Below are 13,791 nucleotides of genomic sequence, written 5' to 3'. Positions count from 1 at the left end.
ACTCAACATTTCCCAGATTTACTGGGAAAAACCTCCCACCCCCATCTCCCATGGGGTGCCTATTAAAATCCCAAAGAACTGGTATATTCCATAGAACTATCTGGAAGATGAATTAGAGCAACATTGTGGTATAAGTCTCAGGTGTAGATCAGATACCAGAATCTGAAGTGTAGAGAGTGAAAATATGGACTGAAGAGATATCAATAGGGAGATCCAGTTTGGGGGCTAATTAAATCATTTTGATGAAGTTCAAAATAAACATGATATTGTATACTGCAAGTGTGTTCTAAAAGTGAAGAACAAACAATAGTGGAAGAAGTTACTTCCCACCCATCCTCACTCCCACCCTTCTTACTGCTGGGGGGGTTTCAAGGGAATGAATTCCAGATAAAAGGAATGACTAGAATTGTAGCTGGTTTCCAAGAGGATTTGGTCTAAGACCCTCATTTTCAGATGTTGAGATGGAGGTCCAGTGACCAACAATGACTAAAATATAGGTGCTCTGACTGGACAATGGAAGGACTATAATTACTATCTGGCTCCTAGCCCACTGCTACCCCGTGAAATCTAAATCCTTTCTTGGATGGTTGTCTTCCATTCCCGCCACCCTCTGCTCCCTGCCAATCCCACCACTGGACATTTTTTACAGGCAGCTTAAACACCATAAGCTGTATAAATTCTCTCAGCTATTTCAGTGACTAATTAAAAGGATTGTGAGAGCCTAAAATGTCCAGCACAGAGATCCACCTGGACATAATAGAAACCTGATTGGTTATTGGAACAGTCTACCTCTGACTACACTGCTCTCTCTGCCTTCTAGAACCTTAGCTGGAATTTTAAACCACAAATTTAACTCTAGATTGCATAAATATATTACGTAACTCTCTAATTTGCTACATGAGAGCAAGCTGTCTTTCTAAATAATATACCAGATCCCACAGACTCACTTTAATCACGGATAGTACCTACCCCAGTGTTCCACACCAGCTGGTAAGCCAACCAGTACTCATTGTTTAGAAATTAGAGGAATTCAGAAGGAGATATTAAAATAACAATTGGCATGACAAACCAGTAGCAGGAGCCCCTCGCCCCTCCAAATCACAGGTTGGTAGAAAAGCAAAAGCAATGAAGTACATGTGTATTCAAGAAAAAAACTCAACCCACATTAAACATTAGCACACATCAACCCTGTTGGTTTCTCTGGGTTTATATATAAAACACTACAAAGTTTTTTTTTTTTTTAAGTCTTCTGGTGTAAGACATGACAAGGAGTACGAGAGTATCAGGAAGATAATTTGCTTTGTAAAAAGAAAGGAGAAAGGGCGAGAAGCAATAAGGAAGAGAAACAAAGATAGCAAACCAAATTCACAGGAAAGCCCTGTGGTTCACCCCAAACTTGGGAGCTCACAGAAGGCAGCCCTGAGTTAGGAACGGGACAGTGCCACCTGTCTTCTTCCCAACTGGGGGCCATCAGTGAGCTAAAACGAACTACTCACTTGCAAAAGATTGGGTTGGTAGGGGAAGGGCACAGATGAGGGTAAATGAAGCCAGCCCTATTTTCTCTGGCTCTTTTTAAAACTTCTTTAGCTAAAAAGAGACTCCAAATAATAGCATCAGCTGCTAATCTAAAATGTTATCGACTTGTCCTGGCCCACCAGCCCGCTTCCTGCATGCTTTAAGCTACAGAGTGAAGAAATGGAGAAGAGATGAAAGTCTACTTAAAATGAAAAGTACTAGATCTCAGAGGTGGCATAACCTCAAGAGAAAATGTGGCCAGGGACAAAGAATTTGGATAGACTGGGGTCCTACTCTAGAGAAGAGGCCCAGACAGGTTAACTGTCTTAAATATACAAGTAACTTAGTCATTCATATAGAAAAAGAAGAGGTTGTCTTCTGCCTCTAACACAAAGCATATACCCTTCATAAGGGTAAATTCTTCCTGTAAGCCAACGGCTCCACCCACAAACTTACACAACTAGAAAATGAAGGGACCGCTCTTCTGATTCTCTACATGACAAGTCTAGCTTACTTTGGGAGGTGATAGTAACTGTTAAGATACCATCAAGTATAAGGCATCAATGGCAATTCCATCCTGGTCTGATACGGTAAAACCCTAGGGTAAAAATTTTGGCATAGGCTAAATCGTGGACGGTTAAAAAGGTGAGCCCTGGATTTGGACTGTCTGGGTTCACATCGCATCTCCACCAGCTGATAACTGAACAGCTTATTTAACTTCCCCAAGCTCAGTTTCCCGGTTAGTGAAATGAGAACAGCACGCTATACATGCTACACATGCGAGCTGTCACCAGGTTCACGTGAGAGCCTGGCAGGAACTAAGTGCTCAATGAATGTTAGCTAATATTAGTCATACTCTACTTTCATAGATATCTTCTCTTAATAGTCACAGTTACCAAGTTCTGATTCTATCCAGTGGAAGCCTGGAGAAATGGCCCCCAATTTCTTTGGGCCCTACCAAAATAAAAGACACAATTTAATTTTGACTAAAAACAACAGTCATAGTTACTACTACTGTTGCTATTACTACCCCTACTACTGTACCACCTGGATTACTGTGCATGTCTTTTTTTCCTCTCTTCTTCCTGTCCTTCCTTACTCTCAAGATTCTACCTATTTGCTCTCTCATTAACGTGGGCTTGTATTTCCTTCGTAAAAACATACATTGTGGTTCAATCCCACCTCGAGCCCTATCTGTCAGTGTGATGGTGGGTCTCTGACCCTCTCTGACACTTGGTTTACTTATATGTATGTAACATGGGGCTATAATGAGAATCAAATAAAATAATACCCGTAAAGTGCCTACGCATGAAAACCCTTAGTAAATGTGAGCTACTTCTCAATTTCTCGTCAGTATACAATGGATTTGGGGATTTGGAGCAGTACCAGATTCTCTCCCTGCACTAAAAAAGAGAGAACATCATATCTGTCAAATAGCCTGGATGAAAATCTAAATTTATAAATAGTTTAGAATATTTACAAAAAGTTCACCTCTGCAAGACTCATTTTTCCAAATGTCAGGACCATCATGATGATAACAGGCCAAATTAAAGTCGTCCATCCAGACGCCCAACTGCTAATGCTGCAGGGGATTTATTTATTTTAAAAGAATATTAGCTAAAACATTTTGGGAAACTACATAGTGGGCTTTCACCAGGAAAGATTCATAGCTGATTTATGATATATCCACAAAGGAGAGCAGTTTGTGAGGAGGAGGTGGGCAAAGAAGGAGCATGCGCCCTCCAACCCTCACCTCCCAGCTGGACCCCCCAGATCCATCACGAGGGGCTTCTGGTACACTCAAGGCAGGGGTAGTGGAGGGACACATGAGGGAGGAGGACAAAGGTATCACCTCAGTGGATTTTCCTTTTCATGACTTGCGTTGATTTTTATATGGAAACAGATCCTTTAAAGCAATTTAGATAAATCTAAGGTAGAATTTAGCCTCCCTTACGTGTTCACCAAAAAGGGCAAGAAAGTGAGGGAACTGAGAGGAAACTGGGGGACCTTGACAAGGTGGAGGGAAAAATTAACAATTTCCTGATATGCTGAAGTCCTTTATTCCACATCCAACGTGGTGCACCTGGCCTAAGACAGGCATGAGGTTGTAAAGGGAGCATCACAGTAACCCCACTTATTCTCAGGGGTCAAGAATATGGCTGATTCTGAGCCCCATTTCTCAGGCCTCACTGTGACTGCTATGACCTGGATGAAAAGTTCATATTCTATTTATTCTTCCCCTCTTCTCAAGGTCCAGGACAAGCAAAAGAATGAGGGGTAGGAAGGGATGAAGACACAGCCCAGGGGACCTGGGAATGGCTATCCTTGTGAGCACTGTTGTCTCCAGCAGCAAGGAAGAAACATATGCCATGTACGTGATGCTTCTAATGTTACAACCCAATGTTTCCAACAAAGAATGGGGTGCAGTCAGCCAGGGGAGTTCAGTCCACCTCCAGACCTGGGCTGTTCTAACGTGGACAGCAATGAGTTTGGTGGACTGAGAAGTCCATCTCCGATTCAGCTTTAAGGGAGCTTGGATTCTCCGGCCAAGAGCATGTCGCTTGTTGGATGCATGGGAAAGATAAAGGCAGCGGCAGAACGGGCTGGCAAGGGGCTTGCCGGAGTGGCTTACTGGCAGTGAGGTGTGCACATAGAAGGCTTAAAAGGAAGGGCAGCCTCTGCTTTGGAAAGATAAATGTACTCAACTGTCACCGTCTTAACTTTCTGCTTATCTCTGTGGCCCCTCCAAAGAGAAAACACAATCAAAACATCTGGATGGGCTAAACAGTGGTGTCATGGGAGGACAACCAGAAATGGAAATAGAAACTCTGAGTTCTAGCTCCAGTTCTGCTACTGACTCCTTTGTGTGGCCACATACCTATCACTCACACTCCATGGGCTCTGGGTGGCTGCTTTGGGGTGATGTAATTACATATGTCTAAGTCTCAGTATCCTTATCAAGAAAAGATACACGTTAAGAGTATTTACCTTGTGGTGTAGAGGGAAGATTAAGATGATCTATGTCAAGAACTCAGCACAGTGCCCAGAATCCAGTAAGTCTCAATAAAGTTTAGCCATTCTATGAGCACTTGTAAAGTGTGTGAGATAAGTGAGCTCAATGCTCTCTTGCAGTTCTAACCTTGTTTTTACTCTAAACTTCGGGGAGATGAAAGAAAAGGGGCTCTGGGCATGCTGGCTAAGAAATCGAGGCTCAGAATTTAGAAAGCAAAGGCAAGTTTGCCATGGCTTCTAAGGAATGGTGATACTTATGTTTTGTAATTTGAGCTAATGTTGATTATTGCCAGACAAGTCAACTTGCAGGTTAAAATAATGATCACAGTGCTTGGAAAGTACTGCAAAAATAGAGCATAGTCATTTTCATATGGTTGAAGTCCCACACTGAGACGCCTGAGAGGTATAAACTCCTAGGGCTCTGGGTTCTTCTAGGTTCCCCTGGCAAACTGCTCACTCTCTGATGAAGAGTCATTGAATAAGTCAAGAACCACCTACACCTGGATTATTACTGTCACATGAATGGTGATCCTTGAAGATGGTCCTACAATAGACTCCATCTACAAATGTTCACAGACTACTACCTTGTTACAGTTTGAACAGGGCTTTGCCTATATATTTTGTGACTCTGCATCTCCTTTCCAATTCCCAATACATAATAGGACCTCCACACTGTGGCTAGCCCATGAGGACAAATGACAAAACAGAAGGTCTCCTGGTGCTGATGGGCCAGTGGATGGAAGTCATTCCAGTAGAAAGTGATGCCTCCTGGTAAACCCAACCCATCTTTCCTAGTTTCCAGAGTTCCGTAGACTGGAGCTGGCCCACCCAGACTGCCATCTCTAAATTCTATACACTCTCTTAGAAATGCAAGTGTAGACAGTCTCCTCAACTAGACCAAGCTATTAGATATTAATGTTCAGACAACACCTACCTCACTCCAGACCAGCATGGTACCGAATATGACCTGTAACCCATCAAAGAAATTGTCCCCTATGATGATCACAGTCGCACCTCCCGTCGTCCATCCTTCACTCGGGCTGATGGCTTTGATACAGGGAGTAGCTGCTTTTCAACACACATGAAAAAGAGAAGGAGTCGGCTGTTAGAACCAAACTTTAATGATGGGAGACTTGAGGAAAAGAAAAAAAAAAAATCTTTTATCTTTTCACGAACAGAAAGTCCCTCAAGATCTCAGCATTTCCTAGTCACATTAGGACCTGAAACCTCAGGGTGCAATTTCAGTTTTTAAAAGCATGCTTTTCATTGTTTCTATTAAGATACATATATGTTACCCAAATCTTTTTCAAACCTGAAATCTTGTGAAATAAAATGTAGAAGCAAAATTTAATTTATGAAATGCTAAGGATTTTTTTTAAATGGGTGATGTTTTAAAATACACTGGAAACCTCATAGAATTGCTTCATAATTAAATACATCTCCTGAAAAGAAAGCTCATAGATTTTTTAGATAAACATTGCTGTTTGATGGGAAGGGAAGAAAGAAAGGAGGCTGGAGCAGAACATCATTCTTGTTCCATGCCTTCTGTCTGTACCACTAACAGAGCAATATTCCTGAATAAAAGTCACTAAGTTTTTTTCAATAAATGTCATGGATCCCATTTTATAGATGCAAAGTATGCAGGTCACTCAGGGTGAATTATGTAACCAAATAGCTGAGTCAGGGCTGAACCACAGAAAGTCCCATGACCTTTGCTTTGTTGTCATTCCCAGGCATAAAACCCAAGAACTGGCTTTTTCAAAACTTCCTATCTCCTTTCTTTCCATTATTAATGGCCCTTGGAGATGGGAAATAATTTGCAAATACTGTGATTCCAAACACACTAGAGGTGGTTTGCCTGATGAGCATGGCGTGCTTTCAACAGAATTACTAGGCAAAAATGAAATCTCTCAGAGAGTACTTTCGTACCACTGAGGACTGTTAACTCCACAATGCCATGCTGCTGTTTTCATGATCACTTTTATGAAAAGGAACAAAGCAAAATTCTAAAGCAAAGGAGATATTGTCTAAGGAGAGAAAATGAGACCCTACTCCTTAATATAATGTTTATTAAGTACCCTAGACTGACTTTCCAAGTATTGAAGCCAATGAGAGCACCAGTTAATTTTAACAGGAAGAAACTGGCAAAAAAATTATTGGACTTTGTCAAATTTGGCAAAATGTCATGCTTTAACTTTTGCAAGAAGAAAAGAAAATATGAAGCCCAGCCCGCTGGAACCATTGCTCATGTGCCACCACACAAACAAGCAGAATGGGTTTGATTTTGAGTCAAATTTATCTTATAAAATTGCACAGAGAAATTTGGAAATATCCAAACTAAACATTTCATGTTGGCTGAACTCACAGCAATGCATTTACAACTAAAACTGGGCAGTTCAGATGCCTTTTCTCTCCCCCCCTTTCTCCTAAAAACAAAATAATTAATCAAGGAAATGTAAATGATTCACGGCTTGAAAATTCTTGTTCAATTTTTGACACATATAAAGGTTGTGATCAATGTTCCACAGGCATAGGACTTTTTTGTAAAATCTTCCTTTAAAAGTAACCACGTTTAAATGCATAATTGAGTACTCCTAAACTAATGATAGAATATGATGCATGATTCCAAGCAATTTATAAGAGAAATAAACTACATTTAACAACTATATAAAATTCTTAAAATATAAGCAGTTTGGAAACATTCTAGTTAATGTCTCAAAATCTTAATTCTTAATTTCTAACTCAGTATAAGTACTTAGTTGCTAGAGTGGAATAGAACAGGTATTACTATATCCCCGGATACTTCTGAGAAGAATAGAATATTGGTTTAACTGAACTGGTCTTGAAAGATTCCTGCCTGATGGCAAAGTGTGGAATCCAACGGTATCATTAAACGCTGACCCTGTGATTGCCCTCATAAACCACAAAATAATCTTGGTGTTTATTATCTGTATTAGCTTTGGGATTTCTTTTAATTTTTTAAATTTTATTTTTTAATCACACAAGCATGTTCCTTTAGTTAAGTATGGACTCCTCCAGGCTTTCTCATCGTTGCACAAAAGCAGACACAAGGGCGTGTTGGTTTATCTTTGACAGACTCTCCTATTGTAAAGAAGCTATAATAACATGGTCAAGAACTGCCAATTTTATACTTGACCCCAGCTCTCTTTTTTCCATTTGTTATTTGTAGGATAGAGAAGGCATGTAAGTACATATATGTATAGATGTGTGTGTACGTGTTCAAACATTTCCTAAGGAAAGTGATAATGTTTTCAACCATCCAGAAGAAAAGGTACACATCAACTAGTCAGAGGTAAGTGAGCATCAAGTTTCAAGAGAAAAACTGGTGAGGAAACAATATACAATACCATCTTCCTAGTTTTGGGGGAGGAACAAAAAGCGCTGGAGGAAGTACTAAAGGAAAAGAGTGGCACCCCTGGATCCATCCTACCTCTATGCTCAACACAATCCACTATCCCTGCTTAGGGAACTAAGTGCCATTCTCAGAACAAGTCGGTCGGGCAGCCCTTTCAAAGTTGAGACCTCAAAGGGTTCCAAAGGTGCTCCTATACATCTGTGTCATGGCAGTCTTGAGAGGAAGCTCTGTGGCACTCCCCCACTGGGAAGATTGGAAAATATGTAAAGGAATCATGGGCTGACCCACTGAGAGAGAGGGGTGAGGAAGGGATGTTACTGGCATTTAGTACCTGGAAGTCAAAGATGCTAAGTTTTCATGCATGAGACAGTCCTGCAAATGAAGAACGCTATAATGTCAATAATGCAGGGTAGAAAACACTGTGACTAGCTAAATGAACCAGGCTCAAGAGCAGTTGTTAAGAACTCACAAATCCATACAGGCCAAGGCAAGAAACACAAATGAATACAGCAGCTCAGGGTCTCAGAATAAGCATGAGATGGATGGTTGCTGGTACCGAATTGGGGAATCTCCAGCCATCGGTATCCCTGCACAGAGGCAGTCCCAGTGTGACCTGGTCTTCTGATCTTTCTAAAGAAGCCAGGAGCCCAGATTTTTATGTGAAATTTCCCAATCTTTAAATGCTGGCAACTAATTCAATATATTTTTTTTAATGTGTAGGCTAAACAAAATGTTTATGGACTTAAATTTAACTCATCGGCTGCTATCTTACATTTTGACCCTAGTCACAAACAAACTTGCCAGACTAAAAGCAGCCCAGGAAGTACTTGCAAACGTGCCTAAAATAACAAGTACCCAAATGTTCACTGTAGTATCGACAGTAAACAGTATAAGCGTCTAGGTGCCCCCAATAAGGGAGTGATCATAGGATGTGTGGAGTATCACTAGAATGGATGAAAAAAATTTTCTATAAACTGACATGGAAAGATGTCAAAATATGTCAGTAAGTAAAACAAAAATCAGTTTGTAGCCTGATGAATAGTGTGATTCTGTTAACTTAAAAACTGATATCTATTAGCCTATATGCATGAGCATGTGTAGATATGTGTGAACAGGTATGACAGACAAAAGTCTGGAAGGATGTACACGAACTGTCCCCAGTGGGTCCATATGAAAAAGGAAGGTGACTAGAGAAAGGAGACTATTAAATTCTACTCTATAGATAGCCATATGGTTTGAATTTTTCCAGTGAGCACATACTAAGGTAATACGTTTTAATTAAAAAAATAACAGCAGAGCGTTTAATTCTGTGCGACATAAAGGTTATACGTTTTAGAGCAAATTGATACTACTTTTTTTTTTAAGCTCAGATGTGCTAAGTAACAGACCCTGAGCCTCCCCTTCCGTCTTCTCTTGGGGTGTGTTTTCTCTGAGAAAGCTCGGAGAACATCTGCAACGACTTGTTTTTCTTTCACTCAGGATATCCAGAGAGATGCAGAGGGAAGATAGTTTATAATAGTCACGGTGGATGTGTTCAGTGAAATCTGAAGGTGAAAAGACTCATGAAAGAGTTCAATCCAGCCCAGGAGTGTAATAATCAATACAATTCTATCTCCAAGGAAATATTATGGAATGGGGGAGAGGAGTGGATTTGAATACAAAACCACTTTTACCGGCCAAATCTTGATTTAATTAATGAAAGAGTCTTTCTTCCTCGCCAATGAATTTTCACACTCTGGGTCTCCACAAGGACAGTAAGCCAATTCCTGGTTCTAAATCTCATTAAAAATAAAAGTTTGGGTGTTTTTTTCTCTTTTGTTTTTTTTTAAACCTCTCCTCCCACTCACAACAGCCACCCAAGTAAAGGAGATTTTTCCTTCCTTCAAACTATGACAATAACATGATTATACCACCACAGTTTAGCATAATGGCTCTGAAATGCTCGTGGCACATTGCAGAGTTAAAGTGGAAATTATTAGGTAGCTCTTCTTTGTTATAATAATGATCACTCCAAAAATAAAAGCTCTTCTCCCAAAGGTACTGCAAGGCGCAAAATGCTAATTCTGAAGATTATGTGTGCGCTTTTATTAAATATTACTATGCCCTGCCTGTTTGAGGGCTTCTCTGCTCTGATTGTTTTATGAGTACCATGTTAATGTCATTCCCATCTTGCTAGCAGCAGGCACACATTTTAGCGTTTGTATGAGAGTTGATCAAAGGCCACGTGCTGGGGGAATTGCTGAGAAAACACGGACAAGCGATAAAAATCTAACAGATTAATTGGTTTAAATTTCATTTCAGGGTGTTGAACTTTGGCTCGGAACTCTAATACTACACCGTGAGTCAGGGCCTAATTACCAGATTTCCAATTTGCTTCTGAACAATGGTTGCGGTGAGAAGGAAAAGAGAGGGTAGAACGAGGGGGGAAAAAAAAAAAAAAACGAAAGAAAGAAATCGTTCAGGCTCCAGTACATATTTAACAACTAATGTTCTGTGGGCAGACAATTGCACCAGGGGCCATTTGCTATCACCTGCTCTACTTCCAGTGGGTTTATATTTCCTTCCAATAGCCACAGAAGGCAGAAGAAATCACGGATGGCCTCAGCAGTTTGAAATTTTCTGATTTATAGAATCAGTATTACAAGATTCGAATGCCTGCTCACCCACACTGGAAGTATCAGGCTTTTTATTAGCGAGGTGAATTTATAAACTGGAATCACCCCTCAGCCTCCAATAGCAATGATCTATTTCATTGATAGAAAGCCAGGGCCGGGAGAACCATGTTTACCTCGGGGTTTATGGGGGGCCTTGGGAATAAGGGTTAATTGAGCTCAGAGGTGCCTGCCCATTGAGGTGAATTAGTGGTGTGCGCAGCTATCAACAGGGTCCTGGGGCTGCTCTTACTTTTGCCTCTGAAACCTCTTTGTACTGTGATCAATACCTCACTTGTTTGGGGTAGCTGTATAGATGACCCGGGTGCAGCATTTACCATCTCTTATCCCCAAAATGAGGCTTTTGTGACAGTCGATGTCCCATGACAGAAGCCTCACTAGAGATGTGTCGTTTGGCTCTTTTCTCCATCTCTGTATTTAAACAGCATGGGGAAACAATGCTCAATCAGTTGGTAAAAGGTACAAATTTAGAAATGCTTTAATCCCACTCCAAATCTCAAAATAAAGTTCCACTGAAGTGGAGGTAATGTTATTTTCCATTTCCTTTGTGTATGGTATATGGAAAAAAAAAAAAAGGAAACCCTCCTTTTCCAGCATTCTGTTAACCAGAACTCTCTACTACTGATGAACATTTCTACAGAGCAGATACTGATGCTTACAATGGAGGTGAAGATGCCAGCACCAGCCCTTAATGGCTTCTGAGTAAAGACAGAAAGATGCGACTATGTTAAGTTGATTCTAACGTTCAGGGTATTATAGCATCTGAACATGGGCCAGAGCTCCAGCTTTTCAAGTTCCACATCTACCACCCAGTGCGACCTTGAAGCAGTCACTTACCCTCTCTCTGAGTCACCCGCTCTAAGCAGTGGTGGTACCCACCTCACAGACTCCTGGCAAAATGCAGAAAGTGCCTGCTTGGGTATTGCTGTTTTACTATGTTCCATGCACATAGGACGCTAGTTGCTATAATAACAATTACTGTCATCATCAGTTCCCCACTAACCAGAGTTTATTTACTAGAATACACCATAGTCTCACCATCGCAGATTATGAGGCGGATTGTAAAACTTCCCTAGGAAATTTCCAACCCAGTGACTTGCTAACATAGCTAAGCTTACTGAGGAGGTGAATTTGGCATCAGTAATTACAAAGTAGAATTTTTTTTTAAGGCTCTCATTAGCCTGGAATGAATATTAATGGCAATCTTTTCAGAAATGAGGAATTAACTTTAATGTTTTTGCCCCAAACTCTTGAGACTTGGCAGAAAGTGTTGCGAAACCCATGAGCTCAGCTCATTTCTATGGGACACCTGTGACCTCATAAACTCTCAGGCCTTTCTCCCTTGTATCTACTTGATTTTGGTAAGGTTGTGCTTGGGAGCAAGCCTGTTTCAGAGATGGATGGGGACACAAAGTACCCCCACTTGGACTCAGTGCACAGTTATCTGCCCTTCCTGTTTAATTGGAACTATTATTTTTGCTAAAACTATTATCTTTTCTAAAGTGAAATGATGATTTTCCTGACTGCTCACAGCTCATCAGGAGCAACACCTGCATTCTTTGATCCTGACATCCAGTAGCTGCTGGCCAGGGAGGAGGGCAAACAGAGGGTTTGACCCTCCTGGGAAACCTGGCTCTGTATATTTTCACCATGTACAGGAAGTGAATCTATTCTGGGTTCACCCACCCTCCAACTGGAAGCCTTAGAAACCAGTAGCAGTTATAATGCCTGACCTGAACCCTAGCACCAGAGGGTGCAAACTTCACTTTCAGAATGCTAACCTCACCACAGACTCCTAGCCAACTAATAAACAGATAAACAAATTTGACAGTTTCCTCACTCAAGATGGAGCAGTCTTTGTAACACTTACGCTCTTACTTTAACTTTACTAACCAGATTTATTTCTGCCTTCCTTTATTTTCTTTAGTAATTGCTTTATGCAGTTAAGCATTTTATTGTTTATTAGGGTTTTTATTTGGGTTGGTTTTGTTATTGGCCTGCATTTATTGCCCCATCCACCAGCATATCTAGATATTACTTGGCAAAGAATCACATATTATATATGCAAAAGAGCCTCCCTCCTTCTCTCTCCCAACCCCCTGTGTGTATGTGGGTGTTTGTGTGTGATGGTGTGTTTGTCACTCTGAAGAGAACTGTAACCCATGATATAGATATTTCTCAACACCAGATGCAATTAAATCTATTAAATATTAAATGAGGAGTTCAAGAATTTCAAGTGTTTTTCATCCTTTATTCCAAAGTGACTTCATTTGGCAAGAAAGCCCTTTGCTTTGACATTAATGGCTCTCTCAGAAAACAAGTGAAGGAAAAATTCATAGTTGCTAGATGGAAACATGGATCTAATATCCATCTACATCAAGGCAGAGTTAACCCAGTGGGGCTGTCTAGGTGTATCTGAACTTAGCAGAATACCTAAGTTCCAAACTATGCCATTTGCTAAATACAGAGCAAGTCCAAATCATATCTACTTGCCATTTATTTTGCAGATTTCTTATTCTGTTCTGAATTAGCAAAATTCCTCAACAATGAGTGGACATAGATCTGAACAAAGGAAGGACAGAAATCCTGGTACAGAAATCCTGGGGCAACAATCGTAATCCGAATATTCCAGGACAAGCACTTTGGGATTTCTGAGTTTGTCTATTTGTGATCCAGAACTTTGTGCAGGTTCACTACACAGGGTGATTTAAAAATTTAACAGTGAAAAATCTTGACATTTTGATGTACCTGTAACTTCTAAATTGCACTTGAAAGACTTGTTTAAGGCTTTTTGATTTAATGACACGCAACACAGCATTGTTTCATAATATGCAAAAATTGTTTGTTAAAAACACTTCAGGAGGGCTTCCCTGTTGGCGCAGTGGTTAAGAATCTACCTGCCTATGCAGGGGACACAGTTCAAGCCCTGGTCCGGGAAGATCCCACATGCCGTGGAGCAACTAAGCCCGTGTGCCACAACTACTGAGCCTGCGCTCTAGAGCGCGCGAGCCACAACTACTGAGCCCGTGTGCCACAACTACTGAAGGCTGCACGCCTAGAGTCCATGCTCCGCAACAAAGACAAGCCACTGCAATGAGAAGCCCGCGCACCGCAACGAAGAGTAGCCCCTGCTCGCCGCAACTAGAGAAAGCCTGCGCACAGCAACGAACACCCAATGCAGCCAAAAATAAACAAACAAATAAACAAACAAACAAA

At 40.9% G+C, this 13,791-nt stretch overlaps 1 protein-coding gene across 8 annotated transcripts in view; it reads right to left on the bottom strand.

Moving 5' to 3' along the window:
• Nucleotides 1-13,791, bottom strand: part of EBF1 (EBF transcription factor 1) — a 394,973-nt gene that overhangs the window by 92,384 nt on the left and 288,798 nt on the right. For 4 of the 8 annotated variants that reach the window (XM_033407906.2, XM_033407908.2, XM_012537168.3 and 1 more), the window contains exon 9: nucleotides 5,462-5,595. In XM_033407906.2, coding sequence (XP_033263797.1) covers nucleotides 5,462-5,595 — 134 coding nt within the window. The remainder of the gene's footprint in view (nucleotides 1-5,461; nucleotides 5,596-13,791) is intronic. The other 4 variants (XM_033407909.2, XM_033407907.2, XM_004280969.4 and 1 more) reach the window with 1 other exon arrangement.

This window comes from Orcinus orca, chromosome 3 (assembly GCF_937001465.1).
Source record: "Orcinus orca chromosome 3, mOrcOrc1.1, whole genome shotgun sequence".
Classification (NCBI taxonomy): Eukaryota; Metazoa; Chordata; class Mammalia; order Artiodactyla; family Delphinidae; genus Orcinus; species Orcinus orca.
This window is presented reverse-complemented; position numbering and strand designations above follow the sequence as displayed.